The sequence below is a fragment of the Lepidothrix coronata genome, unplaced genomic scaffold (assembly GCF_001604755.1).
Source record: "Lepidothrix coronata isolate B3197 unplaced genomic scaffold, Lepidothrix_coronata-1.0 Scaffold3, whole genome shotgun sequence".
NCBI classification, from domain to species: Eukaryota; Metazoa; Chordata; class Aves; order Passeriformes; family Pipridae; genus Lepidothrix; species Lepidothrix coronata.
The window spans coordinates 2,887,424-2,902,439 of record NW_016690183.1 but is presented as its reverse complement, the minus strand read 5'-3'; the positions used below and the strand labels follow the sequence as shown (position 1 = coordinate 2,902,439).

Below are 15,016 nucleotides of genomic sequence, written 5' to 3'. Positions count from 1 at the left end.
GTAATTCAGGCGCTCTGCAGGCAGGAGGGGGGGAGAAGAGAAGGAAAAAGCTGCCTTTGTTGCTAGCGAGCCCTTGCTGCCTTTATGTGACTGAGGGCAAGCGACTGCAGGGAAGGCCGGCGTGCGAGAGCCGGCAGCGGCTCCCCGCCTCCTCGCTCCGGCAGGGCTGCGAGCGGCCGCCAGCTCCGCAGTCCCCTCGGAAGCGGCGCCGGCTGCGCTGCTCCGCTTCGCTCCCTCAGCACCCACCCAGAGCTCTGCCCATCCCGCTCCCGGTCGCCGTGTGCGGGGGCGGCTCCGGGCGGCTCCCTCCGCCGGTTGCCATGGTGCCGCGGCCCGGCGTGCTGTGGGCAGTGGCGGCGGCGGCGCTGGCGCTGCTGGTCCGGCGGGCGGCGGCGGCGCTGGCGGGGCCGGTGGTCCGCTGCGAGCCCTGCGACGCGCGGGCGTTGCAACAGTGCAAGCCCCTGCAGCCCGACTGCGCCGAGCGGGTGCGGGAGCCGGGCTGCGGCTGCTGCCTCACCTGCGCCCTGCGCCCCGGGCAGCCTTGCGGCATCTACACGGAGCGCTGCGGCGCAGGGCTCAGCTGCCAGCCGCGGCCGGAGGAGGCGCGGCCGCTGCAGGCGCTGCTGGAGGGCCGAGGGCTCTGCACCAACGCGACGGCGGGCGGCAAGCTGCGGGCCTTCCTGCTGCCGGGACCGCACGCTGCAGGTAAGAGTGGAAGGGGTGGCTTGCCTGCGCGCCGCTCTCCCTCCTCTTCGCTACTTTCTTTCTTGCCTTTTTTTTTTTTTTTTCCGATTTCTTTTGTTGTAAGTTACAAGGACAGCTGCCTGCAGCGGGGAGGCCCGGGCGAGCTCGCTGCGGAGCTCTGTCTCCGGAAAGGGCCCTCGCTCGCTGCCCGACGTCTGTCGGTCCGCGGGCCGGGGGCTCCGCCGGCAGCCACGTAGCCGAGTCTGGGATCGTTTTGAAGGAGGTGTGCTTTGACCGAAGGACAATTTACTTCTTCCACCTTATTTTTGTATATATAGCTTTTCTTTAATACCGATGCTGAGAGGTAGCTCCTCGCAAAAGAGGCAGAGTTGCCTTTTTTTATTCTAAGAAAAAAAAAGGGGGGGGGAGTGGGGGAGGGATTGCATGTTGCTTCTGCGGGTGCGTGGGACTCCCAGGCTACAGAGCTTGAATGGAGAGAGAGAGAGAGAGAGGATGAAATCCTCGCAGTTTGTCCCCAGTGTTCCTGGAAAGAGGGTGTGCAAAAACTCGAGAGAGTGGGCTCTAATTCTTGCGCTGCAGCGTGGGTAAGTCAGGGAAATCTAAGCACAAAGAGGAAAAAAAGGGGAAGAAAAAAAAAACAACCAAGTGTTAAATATCCCTTTGGCCTGGAAAGGTAGTTATTCAGAACAAAGCATTTGCACAGCAGTGTTTAAGAGGACATTTGTTTTTTGCCAGCACTGCAAATAAATCTTTGGTCAAAAGAACTTTTCCCGTACCTCTTCCGTGTCTTGTAAATGAGACGTTCACTGAGCGGGTTTTGTTTTGTTTGAAGGGGAAGGGACGGTTGGAAAAAGCTCTGTTAGCATGCGCATTTGGAAACTTAAGACAGGGAAACTTGGGATTCAGATCAAGAAAGCACAGTCCCTCTATGCAAACATTTAATTAAACTGTTTGCTAGCCAACAGCAAGTATGTGAACATTTATTTAATAGAAAAGTGTGTCAAAAGGCTTTTCCCTATTTGCATTTTTAAAAAGCCAGGAGATTTTCTGCTAGGTTGCAGGGCCTCTTTCACTATCCTCTCCTTAGCTGAGGCAGTAGCAGCAGTGCTCCAGTTAACTGGCTTCTGGAAGAATAAGCAAAGCCTTATTATAATTATTTATGTGCTGCTCCCAAGCTGTGACAATTTAAATGAGAGTTTAGAGGTATTCACTGAAGTTTTAAATCTTGGAACACGGAGCAGCTTCCTTCATCACATGAGCTTGGCTCTTCCTACTTATCCTTGGAGTGACACCGGAAACAAGGGGGCATCTTCTTGATACTTGAGAGTTGATGCTGTTTAATGTAGTGCTTTTAAAGCTGACTATTAGAGAAGGAGAAAGGGGAAGACAGCTGCACTTTGCTGAAAATCTTTCCATTTTCAGCTGAATTTCTGAATTTGCATTCTTGGCTGAGGGAGAGCTCCGATTTTGAAATCAGCAGGAGCTTTGATTACTTAAAAAGTGCAAAGTAGGACCATACAGTTCACATTCAAGGAGTGAAGGTTGCAAGCATAGTGTGCAAGAAGGAAGAAGTATTGCAAACCTATGTGATATGTAGTGCCCACCTCCTTGTGGGTACTGTTCCACTCCCAGCTCTGAATACAACACTCCATGGTACACACCCTCTCTGAGCAGGATCACATCATCTCCTTTACACACAGCTAGGTCCTGCATCATGTGCTATACTGTTGGTTATTACTAGTTCACGAAATTGCTGGAAATTGGTATAGGGTGGAGTATATTACAGTAGCACTGTGGTGGACCACTGACTTTCCAGTTGGTTTTTTTGGGCACGAAAGTGTTAAGTAGTAGTGTGCATGTGCAACCCTTCTGTTTTAGAAAAAGAGTCGGTAACTATCATAGCAGTTTTGTTTCTCTTATGAGGGTATAAAGCTAGCGTGGCACTAAGTTTTGTGAAACTGAGTTAATCAAATATGCTTTACAGTTTAAAATGTGGCAATATGACCATTTGAAATTGAAGTTTAAGAAGTGCTGTTGAAATATGATGGCCTGTGTAAACTGAAATGACCAGCCATGGTCATGGATATTCAATGCACATTATTTTCTACGTATTTTTTGGTAGAAGAGGAAAACTAGTAAACTGAACTGATCGCAGAAGACCTAGATTCATGTTTATAACATTTTATTGACTCATTTCTTGCAAATTTCATTGAGAATGTGGGGGAAAAAAATACCACTGTTTCAAAACAGGACATTAAACCACCAAAAATATGTTCAAATACCACTGAGAGTCTGAGTTAAACCCACAAAAGCGACGAAATTGAGAGTTAAGACTTAAACTTCCTTAATCCATTGGCACTGCAGTTTGGATTTTCCTGGTCAATTATGTCAATTGCCAGCCGTGGCTACACTAAAACCACTGGTACCAAAATGTTAATTCAGATCCTGCTTACTCTCATGTTCCTTCCACCATTCTTGTGTATTGGCAGTGCCACTGTACTGCCTGTGTTGAAATATTTAGTGTCAAATGAACTATGTGAATGCGGACTTTCAGGTTTAGCACTGAATTTCTCAGCTTTTGTGTCTTTTCAGTGAATCATCAAATATAATTTTAATATTGGGTGCTATCATGATGTTAACACATCAGTTATTGTGCGTTCCCAATTGGATTTCCTTAAAAATGCAGCATAGACAAATACGTCAGAAGGGACAGGAACACTGGACTTATGGAGTATGTTAGAAAAATGTGTTTCTCCTGATGTCTTCTCAATGGTAAAGAGAAAATATTTTTGAAGCTCGAGGTGAAAGCAATGTTTGTCTTTTGACACCATTACAGAATGAATGGCATTTTTTCCATTACCTTTAAAGTGTGTTTTGTACACCTAGAAATGATTTTGATTTTTATAGCAGAAGAATGAAAGCGTGCTGTTCTTTTTCTTTCCTGATCTATGTGTTGAATAAAGTTAAGGGGGGGGAGGGGAAGTGTTAGAGGTGGCTAATTAGAACCAGGAAACTCAGCGCGGTAAAGTTGATTGAATTAACGTCTCTTAAATAAAAAAAATAAAAATTACCACCCTGGGGAAGGCAGAGCCATACCGCAGCCCATAAGTGTCCGGAGCCGGCCGCGTTGAGCTGGGATTGTTGAAGTCAGCAGTGGCGGAGGGGAGGGATCCGCGCCCTGGCGCCTTTGGGGTGAGGCAGTCTGGGCTCCCGCGGCGCGGGCCTGCCCCCTGCTGCCGGCGGGCGGGAATGCAGCGAGGGCCGAGGAGCGGTGGCGCTGGCTGCTTTCCAGGTGTTGGGTGCAGGCTGCACGGGTGGTGGAGGCACCTTATGAGGCCGCTCTGAGCATCAGGATGCTTCAGTTACAAAAGTCATCACTTCTGTAACAAAGATGCTGATGCATGCTATCAGTAAGACAAGAGGGCATAGTCTTAAGCTGTGCCAGGGGAGGTTTAGGTTAGATATTAGAAAGAAATTCTTTACAGAGAGGGTAATCAGGCATTGGAATGGGCTGCCCAGGGAAGTGGTGGATTCTCTGTCCCTGGAGGTTTTTAAGATGAGACTGGATGTGGCACTTAGTGCCATGATCTTGTAACCATGGCGGTAGTGGGTCAAGGGTTGGACTTCATGATCTCAGAGGTCCTTTCCAACCTGGCTTATTTTATGAATGCTACATTGTTCATCTTTTGATATATTGCTATTTTGTAAAAAGGAAAATTAAGCATTTAGACTAATCTAATGGCTCGTTAATTGTGGGGAGACCTCATCCTGGTCTACAGCTTCCTCCCAAGAGGAAGGGGAGAGGTAGGCACCAAGCTCTTCTTACCCTGACCAGTGATAAGAACTGAGGGAATGGCATGAAACTGTGTCAAGGGAGGTTCGAGTTGGATATCACGAAAAGGTTCTTAACCCAGAGGGTGGTTGGGCTCCCCAGGGAAATGGTCACAGCACCAAGCCTGCCAGAGTTCAAGAAGCATTCAGACAATGCTCTCATGCACAAGGTGTGATTCCTGGCGCTGTGGTGTATGGGGCCAGGAGCTGGGCTTGATGATCCTTGTTGGTCTCTTCCAGCTCAGGTTATCCTATGATTCATCTGCTCTTGCAGATGCAGCTGGCAGTTGATTAACATTGTTTCTTCTGCATTTGTGCTTTTTGAAGGAAATTCCAGTGATTCAGAAGAAGACCAGAGTACCAGCAGCACAGAAAATCAGGGCGTTCCAAACTCTCACAGGGTGCCAGATTCCAAGTTGCATCCACCACACATCAAAATAGATATCATCAGGAAAGTGCAAGCCAAAGATACTCAGCGCTATAAAGTGGAATATGATTCGCAGAGTACAGATACACTGAATTTGTCTTCTGAATCCAAACAAGAGACTGAGTATGTAAGTATTTTTGTATTTGATGGTTGATGAGCAAAGGTACACCAGCTTACCAATGCTGCTGGTGTCTGTAAGAATGTGAAATATGTCTGTCAGGGGCAGGATGCCTTTGTCAGCAAGTGGTCTTCTAGCTGTGTCTGCATGTTAGCTTCTGATACTGGTCTGTTTGACTTTGGAAGCTTACTTGAAAATAATAATTTAGAAAAAGCTGTTGATCTTTTTGTAATCCCAATTCAGGACCAAATCTGAATGCATGTGATTTGCAGTCAGTGTGTTTGAGCAGTAAGAGCAGCAATTTAAAGCGTGTGTTTAGAGCCTGTGAGATCGGTACAGAAGGAAAACGTGAAAGCAACAAAGAAGGTCTTTACTAAGCAAAAAACTCCATTTTGATCTCCAGTAGAACTGTGGAGTCTGTATGCTTTCAGACACTCACATAAAAGGCACTTTATATGAGCAAACTATTAATATTACCACTTGAAAGTATAAATGACATTACTTCACTAATTAAAAACTGCACCAAATGAGTCTTTGTGTCAATACAGCGACTTAAACATTTTTAAACCATGCAAAGAAATTTTTTTGGGTTTCCACTGAGGGAGTGGGCTTGTGGACCAAGTCAGTAATATGCCCAGACAGAATGTAGCTAAGCACAGAGTTTGTGGGCTGTGATTCTTGAGTCCCACTGCTGAGACTGACTGCCTTCTTGGCCTCTGGCAAAATGTGAACTCCTCTGCTCTTGGTTTTCTGACTGCTAAGTGGGGCTCATAATGCTTTACTCCCTACCCCGAAGGGCTGCAGTGAGAAATAATTAGTTGGTGTTTGAGACATGCTCTTAAAAGTGCTTCTGGAAGCTCTTTTCGGCTCTTTGTCCAAGAGCTAATCCTCACTACATTGTTGTCAGCCTTTTGGAGATAAAGAAAGTAAGGAAAAATGACATACTTATCTAATGAGACTGTGTGCAACTGGTCCTTTGCATTTCTGCAGCCATTTGGTTCAGTTGAAGTTGGGAATCATTGTCCAAAGTTGGGGAATTTTATATATACATATACATTATGCCAAACTACTTGTTTTCAATTCAGTCTATTTCATTTAAGCTTTCAAATCCAGCAGAATCACAAAAATCAAATGTCATTAGGGAAGGCCTACCTAGTAGTATATTTCCAGTGACCTACTTTCTTCTTTTCCCACTTGGTGCAAGGCCAGCTTTTCCAAATTTAAGTTATATGTTACTGATTGACATACTGGTTAAGCCTTCCCATGGATATATGTGACTGTGATTTCAACTGGAAATGCCAGTAGGTGCCTCAGCATAGCATAGGGCTTTCAATGTTTAGAAATCACTTTATCTTGAATAGAGCAGAAAGTCAGATTTTTTTCTGTGAATGGTCTGCCTTTTGACATATCCAGCCATCCCTTTGTTTTAGTGGATTTGCTTGAGTTTGTGCTTTGTGCCCTTTAAAGATTTATTAACTCTTATCTGAAAGATAGAATTTGGGAATTAAGTTTCATCTGTGTTTTCTCAAATATGCTTGTTAACAGGGTCCATGTCGTAGAGAAATGGAAGACACTTTAAACCACCTGAAGATCCTGAATGTCTTGAGTCCAAGGGGCTTTCATATTCCAAATTGTGACAAGAAGGGGTTCTACAAGAAAAAGCAAGTAAGTACAGAGTTCTGATTATTTCAATGAATGCATTTCACCTTTTCTACATCTTTGTTGAAGGATCTTGCCATCAAGGTGCATTATATATCATTTTATAAAGGAACTAGTTCATTTCCAGTTTTAGGACCTGACTCCACAGCACTGTACCTTGTCAAGTGGGGATAGTATTTTTATTTTCTGTTGGTCATGACAACAGGTTCATTTGAGAAACTTTGTACCTAATCACACATAGGTTGACTGGTGTCCTAGATACTAATGGTCTTTGGTTTAAAAAAAGCAGTGCCTCTGCAATAACCCACAGAGCTAATGTTGCAGTCACCATATGACTGCAATAGATCAATGCTTTGAATTGTAAATAGCTGCTTGAGAGTTCCTAGAAGAACTACACTGGATCATATTACAAAAAGCAACTTGAGAAGGGTATATATCTGTCCTTTATGTGCTATACAGATCGCTTCCAAAATCCAAGTCATGTTATCGTGAAAGTGATACTTCTAGTAGTTACTCTGCAACAAGGATGGCTTCTCAGCCCTTTTCTCATTCTGGGGTTGTGACCTTTCTTGTGAAATGCAGACTGAAACTGTGGGTATTTATGCTTCAGTTGTGTCAGATTGAGCTACAGCAGCATTCTCCATTCAGTGCTGTCCTTGAAGCTCATTCAGGAACTTGGGAAAGTGCATATTGCATCTAATTCCAGTGTTTAGTTAGTGGCCTGCCTCCAAATATGTTTCTTGGTATAATTCCAAAATTTCCTGAATTGAAAGGTTTCTTTTAAGACTTTTCTCAAGGACAGGTTTTGTTTGTGGACAATCTTGTCTCTCCCATTTGGGTTTACACAAGTCAGCCTCTCTATCTCTGGTAACCAAAGGAGGGGTTGACTCTCTGTTGCTAGCTAATGCAGTTCATTGGTTGGAAATGAGAGGCCAACCTCCAACCAGGCAACCTTATTTTAGGAATGGTATCTCTCCATTTTTTGGCTTCCAGCTTTCTTAGAAACAGTCTTTCCCTTTCTGGTATTCCCTGGAGCTCTGCATTAAGCTGGCAGTGTCAGGTGGAGCATTTGCAAACAGGGGTGAGATTTCCAGCCTTCCTTTCTGCCATCAGTCCAGCACTGACAGCACTGTTTGACCTTTGGTGCATGCTGCTGAGCTTTCTATGCTTCCCAGCTTTTCCCAAGCAGGTGATGGCAACTCCCAAGCAGGGAAAGTTTCTTCTTGTTGCCTGGAGCTTTGAGAAGCCTGTGTCAATCTTGTCGTGCTGCATGTAAACTAGCAGAGAGCAACACTCAACATCTTGATCAGAGTTTTTTCAGAAAATGCTTTAAAGTGCTATGCAGAGCCATGAAAGCATTTCCTTAGCTGCTCTAGAGCAGCTAAGAATCATTTAATTGCATTCAAGGCATACAAGTGTGCTGTAGCCCTTTTCCTTCTCCACATGTTACAGAAGACCACAGATTGTTTACTTTTTTTGGTAGATCTTCCTTTCATCTCTCTTCAGACTCTGAGGTTTTTGGTTTGTCAGCAAAAGTGTAGTGATTTGCAGGCAGTCTCTGGCATGTGTATGTAGTAAATCAGATCCACAGTAAGCACATGTTAAAGTGACTTACTTTAGAGGATGACTGTACTTTGAAGTGCAGTCATAGTTCTTCCACCAAGGCAGAAAAGAAGGAAATACGAAGTTAAAAAATAGGAAAGTCAGATAATAATTTTACCTAGCCTTTGTTCCTGGAAGCTGAGAATAAGATAGTGGTACAGAGAAAATACATACTTCTGCCCTCTGTGTAGTGTCTGTCCTGCCTAGAGACTTTCAAAACTGCTTTAGGAAAGGTTCCTCCACTATGTGCAACAACCTCTCTGGTCAGCAAACATAGATGATGAAGGGACACTTTCATACTTGGCCAGCCTTGTCAAGCACTGTGCCACTTTACCCAGGTCCAGTAGTTTCAATGGTAGTTTGAGATGACTTGGGATCTTGTAGGACATGCCCACAAATGGAGTCCATGTGAGTAAATATTCTACATGAAATTTGGTTGGTGTGTTGATCCCATAAATGAACCTCGATCAGTGCTGGGAACAGGCCTTCACAGATAAGGCTTACAGAGGTAGCCTGCTTCTCTCACCAACAAAATACAAACCACAAACAGTAGTTACCCTCAAAGCATTAACTCCTAGAAAAAATCATCAATTTGAAAAGTGAGTCCTGTCCAGACCTAATTAACTGTCTACAGGGAGTTGTGGCAATTGTGTTTGTTTGGTTTCCTTTTGAAGCATCATGTAGGTCTGATATTTTGAACACTGTGAGCAGGTGTCTAATCTCATTAACAGAATGCTAGGTTATTTTATTAATTCACTTCATTGCCATTATTAGCAGCATTCAATCTGTAGTTGAATTACATTATATTGTCACAAGAAAATGCAGAATAATAGGTTAGGAAATAGATGGTAAATCCAATGAAAAATGAGTGCAAGGTAGGCATTTTGAATTCTGGAAACAACTGTCAGCACTGCTGTCTAGGATGAGAATGTGGTAGATGTGGGATGGTAGGAACCTGCTAAATTATGATTGTACTGGACACCATTAAACTCATTCAGGATGCACTTCACATATTCTGCCTTCCTGGTCACCTGCTCTTTCCAGTCAAGTTGAAAGCAGTTATTTTTCATGACATTTGTGGATATCTAGAAATTGACTTTTCAAGAACAACACATTTGCATGTGTGAAACAATTTTAGGAACATAAATTTATCTGTCAGGGTATAACATGAAAAATATTTCACACCTTCTGTTTATATATAAACTTCCTTAAGATCAGACCTATTAAAATTTAGAATTCTTCATCTTATTAAATCATGCATGTAAGGTTGTACTATTCAACTGTGGTATATAGGTATATTTATGTGGAATAGGTTGATACAGGCATGTTCCTGCCTCAAGCATGGCAAAAAAGGATTTGATGAAATTAGAACTATTATATGGGGCAATTACTAGAATTGCCCCATGTTTGTGTACTGCAGCCAGATAGTCACCTAAATGTGAGCTGGCAGTGTCCCACTGAAAACAGAGCTGGGCTTGGCAGGAGCCAAAATGGCCTGAGGTATATGTCAATGCTGTCTGCAGTCTGTTCTGAAGACCACAGTTGCAGCTTCATGGAGACCACTGGGTTGACCAGGAATTTAATGGGATACCATATGCTTTGCTGTGCCCTGCAAATGCCTCTGCGGCCCTTCTTTATGGAAAGGAGAGGGGCAGGTGGCATGGAAGCTGGCAGCTGGTGTTTCTATCAGAAGTAATTACTGTCTCCACCACTTGGGTAGTTTTCCAGCTTTTTGAACTTATGAAGTCATACAGAAGAGCTGGGCAGAGCCTTGAAATGTATGTAGAGTACAAAATTCACAAGAGCAGATATACTTTTTTTCCCAGATGATCTGTCTACGACTTCTGTGAGGAATACATGCTAGCTGTTTTAGGATAAAAGCATCACTTTTGAATTAGAAGTGCTTTACTATTGACAGCATGATGGAATGGGTAGTGCAAAATCACAGATTGGAGAAGATAAATTGGTTCTTCATAGAGTGTTATTTCAGCTGTAAAATGATCCAAGGGGTTTGCTTTTCGAATGCGTTGTCTAGAAGAAGTAAAAAAAAAACAAACTAGAAGTAGGGAAGGTGTTTCTGCAGACTAACTTCATCTTGCAGTTAATTCTGAAAATTGATTGTGCAACCATAAAAAACAATCAACGCCTCCAACAACATGAGTTAACTTTAATTGATCATTTGTTTTGAGAGTGATGCAAGCCTATGAATCAGCAAGAGTTGTGTAACATACTTCATATAGTAATTCTAAAAGGGGAGACTATGTTACTATTATTAGCAGAAGTGTATTAGTATTAGCAGAAGTGCCGGAGCACCAGGCTGGCGGCCAGAAGCCCTATGCTCTTTGGCTGTGCCTGCTTTGTTGGGAAAACAACTCAAGTAGTGCCGCCTCAGTTTCCTTTTCTGTAAAATTTAAATTGTACAAAGACTGTTTTTTATTAATTCCTTTGTTTTGAGCATGAAGAATTTAAGTTTTTAAATGTTAATACTGCTTAAACCAGAGTCCAGTCCACTTGCCATCAAAATAGAAAGAAAATTTCCCTTGACATCAGTGGACTTGGAGCAGCCATTCATAGAAATCCTGGAGAGTATATGTAAGCTCTAGTCAGGCTTTTGAGACAATAAACATAAGTAGTAAAACTTAGGTTTAAAGACTTAAAGATAACTAGAACTGAAATGCAGGTAACAATTTAGTTTAGCAAATTATTAATGTAGCTGTTCTTTCAGTAGGTTTGAACCTCTTCACCCTCTCCTAAAACTAAGCTAACATATACTTTAAGCTGGATCTTGTTATCCTGCTGCTGTCCATTTTCACAGGGCTAATGTAGAAGGACTGCAAATTCACAGAAGGGAGGGCATTGTATTATTTCTGCATTGGGCTTGTTACTCAATAATATATCATAAGGGTGGATTAATTTGCAGTTATGGTGATTAACATTACTTCATATACTCTAAAATAAACAACTTGCTGAAAAAAATCTATCTAATGTGTGACCTACTTCTTTTACAAGTTCCTAGGGAAGACTACCTGCACTACTCCATGCTCACAGGCCAGTGTGTTGGTGCATGCTGTCCCTGGAGTGATCTATATTCACAGTTCTGTCCAAAATAGCACCCTGTCATCTGAGATACTAAACTAGTCATGGAAAGGATCAGGCACTTTGAGCAGCATATGAAGCCCAACTCTTGCTTGATGTGTTCTTGTGTACCTGAACATGGAAAAGGCACTTAAGAGTTGTGACCCACTGCCATACCCTCCTGGAGACCCCGGAGAACAAGCAGTTGGGTGGTAGTGACCAAGTTTATCTGACTTTTACCAGCCTGAACCTCTAAAAACCTGAATTGCTATGAATGTGATCTTAGAGGCAACACTTGCTCTGCTTGTGCGATAGACTTGACAGTGTTGAGGGCTGTAAGTAGCTTCAGTCTAGCCAATCTTCCTTCATATTGACAATGCAACAGACAAAACCTCAGGAAACTAGGTATGCTTGTGTCACTGCATCCTTTGTCAGTATGTCCTGAGTAAAGAGCCCCTTTTGTTTGCATTTGAAGCAAATCCTGTACCACCAAATCTCAAAACGTGAGCTGACATGGGGGCTGTGTCTTGACAGTGAGGCTGATCATTGCAAACCTAGTGAGATTCTAGAGACATATCTTATAAGCAGGTAAAAACCCTATGAGGTCCTAGAGGTTCGCAGTATGTAACTATATCCAGAGTTGCATACTGAATGCAACCTGTAGCATGTTATCTCCTTTAGTCTAGTTTTTGCCATTCTTAGTTTCTTGGGGGGACATTACTTACTTAGTACGTAGTAGACTTTATAATGCGTTTCTACTGCTTCTAAAGAGGTTCAGTGTCATTGCCTGTGGTAGTTTCAGGTTAGTCAGCATTGTTGTAATGCCGCCAGTTAACTTAAAGCTGTCATAGATTATACACTAGTAGATATGCAACCTTATTTATAGGAAAATATACATGTAAAGTTCTAGTACACCTAGCAGTTGTTGGAGTGATAATTCCATTACAGAAGGATTGTATATCTGTTAATAAACATCAGCTACAGTTTTGAATTTCCTTAAGAAAACAGATGCAAGCCAGGGGTGTTTATTGCTGCAATGGTTGCGTTTTCCAGACCTGTGCTTTAGTGTAGAACATATCTGTTAACTTTCTTTTCCAAAGATGGGTCCCAGTCATTAGCCTGTACTGTAGTAAGTAGTCCTGGTATTCAAAGGGGGCAGCTGTGCTGCCAAATATAACAGGGATTACTTCATAAGGCTTTTTTTTTTGGTAGTCCTCAGTGCAGTTTTATTATGGAGCGGTTAGACTCAGAGGTATTGATTTTATTCAAATACTTTGTAGTGGTAACAAATACTCTGATTCTGTCAGATATGGTCAGGATATGGTAGTGCATCTATCAAATGAGCAGGAATCCCTGTTGTATAACCCTAAGAGCAGAGAAAACCTAAATCATGCAAACCAAGTCTTTTATTCTGTTTCAGTGTCGCCCGTCCAAAGGCCGAAAAAGAGGTTATTGCTGGTGCGTGGATAAATACGGACAGCCACTTCCCGGGTATGATGGGAAGGGAAAAGGAGATGTCCACTGCTATAACTTGGAAAGCAAATGAGGGCTGGGTGCCAGCTCTTTTGGCATCTGGACATGGCCACTGGACCTCACAGAGGCCTTGGGGGGGCTGGGCAAACACTGTGGACTGCATTGCATGTGGAGTACCAAGCTCTGCTTCTGCAGCAGATGGAGAGTTGCAACCTCTGCAGATGCTGCTGCAGCTGCACCCTGCCACCAACATGCGTTGAGCTTCCTACAGGACGTATAGGAGCTCTGAAATCTCATGTAAACGTGCACTATTGATACCCAGAGAGAGAAAAACAAAAGGCACTTCAGAATGGATTCAGGGAGTCTCCACTTACTTTTTAAAGAAGGGCCTGTGACCAATTTGATCCTAAAAGATACCGTTGGTTTTTTTACTTTATTTTAAAGAATTTATAGATTTTAAGCTTGTAGAAGTATTAAAGAAAAAAGACCCACAAAACAAACAAACAAACAAAAACTTACAAGGATTTAAAGGTAAGGCGTTTTTTACAGGTCTGATGGGAAACTTGTCTTCACGGGTAAAAAGTTTTATAAAAATCTCAAAGAACTTTTTAAAGAAATGTATTTCTAGAATAAAGACATGACTATTTTTTCTGTAAAATATATTATGAATATTCTGTTAGTATGTATTTAATATAATTGTTTTTTAATAAACTTTATTTAAATGTAACATGTGAATGCCAAATATTACATTGTAATTCTAGTGTATACTTCTGTATGCAAAGAGAAAGCAAGGGTATGGAATGACTTACAAATATGTTTAAATCCATATACATACAACTGACCTGTTCTAGATAATAGAAATTAATTTGTGGAGCAAAGGAAGTGTTTCCAGAAGAGTTTGAGATTTTGTGTATTTGATATAACTACAAATACTAAAATTATTTTTAAAAATTATTTTATTGTTATTTCTAATTGTTATTTTCTAATGTGACCATCACTGAATTATGCCACTGGAAAAGGATAAGTGTTGCACTGAAGCTCTTGGTAAAGCTTTCTTCTATTCTTTGCTTCAGTTTGTGCAACAGGGCTTACATTTCCTTCATTTCCTGCTCACACTAATACAGAATATTCATGGACAAAAAATTGCCGTCACAGTACCAGCCTTTTTATTTGCTTATTTATTTTGAAAAGGTGTTATCTTGGTACATTCTACCAAAGCACATACTCTGTACGAGGAACTCCTGTTTCAAAACAATGCTGACAAAATGGGGGGATTGTGGGCCCTGGGTGTTGAGACACTTTGTTTATGCTACACACAATTGTTTCTTGATTTGACTATGGCAGAAATCATTTGCCTGCATCTAAGCACCATTGAGTTTAAATATTTAAACTAGCTGTCTTCCATGGTATTATGTGTCTTTTTAATTGGAAGAGAAATTATTTGGTTTTGTTGTGGTATGTGATGCTTTCACATAAGGAAGGCTTTGGCAACATTATTTTTTTGAGGCTGATTTTTTACTGAACTTTGTGGAAAATTCTGTATGACAATGAAATCTGGATAATGAAAGGTAGACTGTGAAATGTAACATCTCTGGAAAGTAATGCCATATTTTGTATATGTATTTATTTATATATTTTATATAAATATTTTATATATTTATATAAATATATATTCTTATATGTGTAACTATAAACGTTTTATGTCACTGTAGAAAAAAGAAGCCATCAACTCTGTAATTTCTTGTTGAGTTGGGAACTCTATGAAGACGGAGGACAGTGGGTTTCACGCTGATGGGTCAGGGGTTGTGTGATGGAAGAGAGACCATGGGGCCAAGGAGCTTGTTCCTTGCCCACTGCATGAATTACAACCATCCTTTTTCCTGCCAGCAGTGGCAAATGTCTTGAAGCTCTGACAGGGAAAGATTCGCTTTTGCAGTTCACCAGGACTGAGGCAGCCGAGCACTATAAGTCAGATGTTTAAAGCCTTACCATTAATGTATTAGCTGAACAGCCCTATGTGCGTTCTGCACATCTTTCCAATTTCTGTCTAATTAAATGAGTTCACATCATGATGAAAACTGAAAGTTTATAACCTCAGAGTAAGAAAAAAAATATACATGAAGTGA

The 15,016-nt window shown here is 42.0% G+C and overlaps 1 protein-coding gene across 1 annotated transcript; it reads left to right on the top strand.

The window, feature by feature from the left end:
* Window positions 1–281: 281 nt before the first annotated feature.
* On the top strand, window positions 282–14,627 carry IGFBP3 (insulin like growth factor binding protein 3). The gene is made up of 4 exons (XM_017822629.1): window positions 282–705; window positions 4,864–5,090; window positions 6,627–6,746; window positions 12,838–14,627. Exons 1-4 carry the CDS (start codon window positions 321–323, stop codon window positions 12,961–12,963), a joined length of 858 nt encoding a protein of 285 aa, XP_017678118.1. The 5' UTR covers window positions 282–320; the 3' UTR covers window positions 12,964–14,627.
* The last annotated feature ends 389 nt before the right edge of the window (window positions 14,628–15,016 follow it).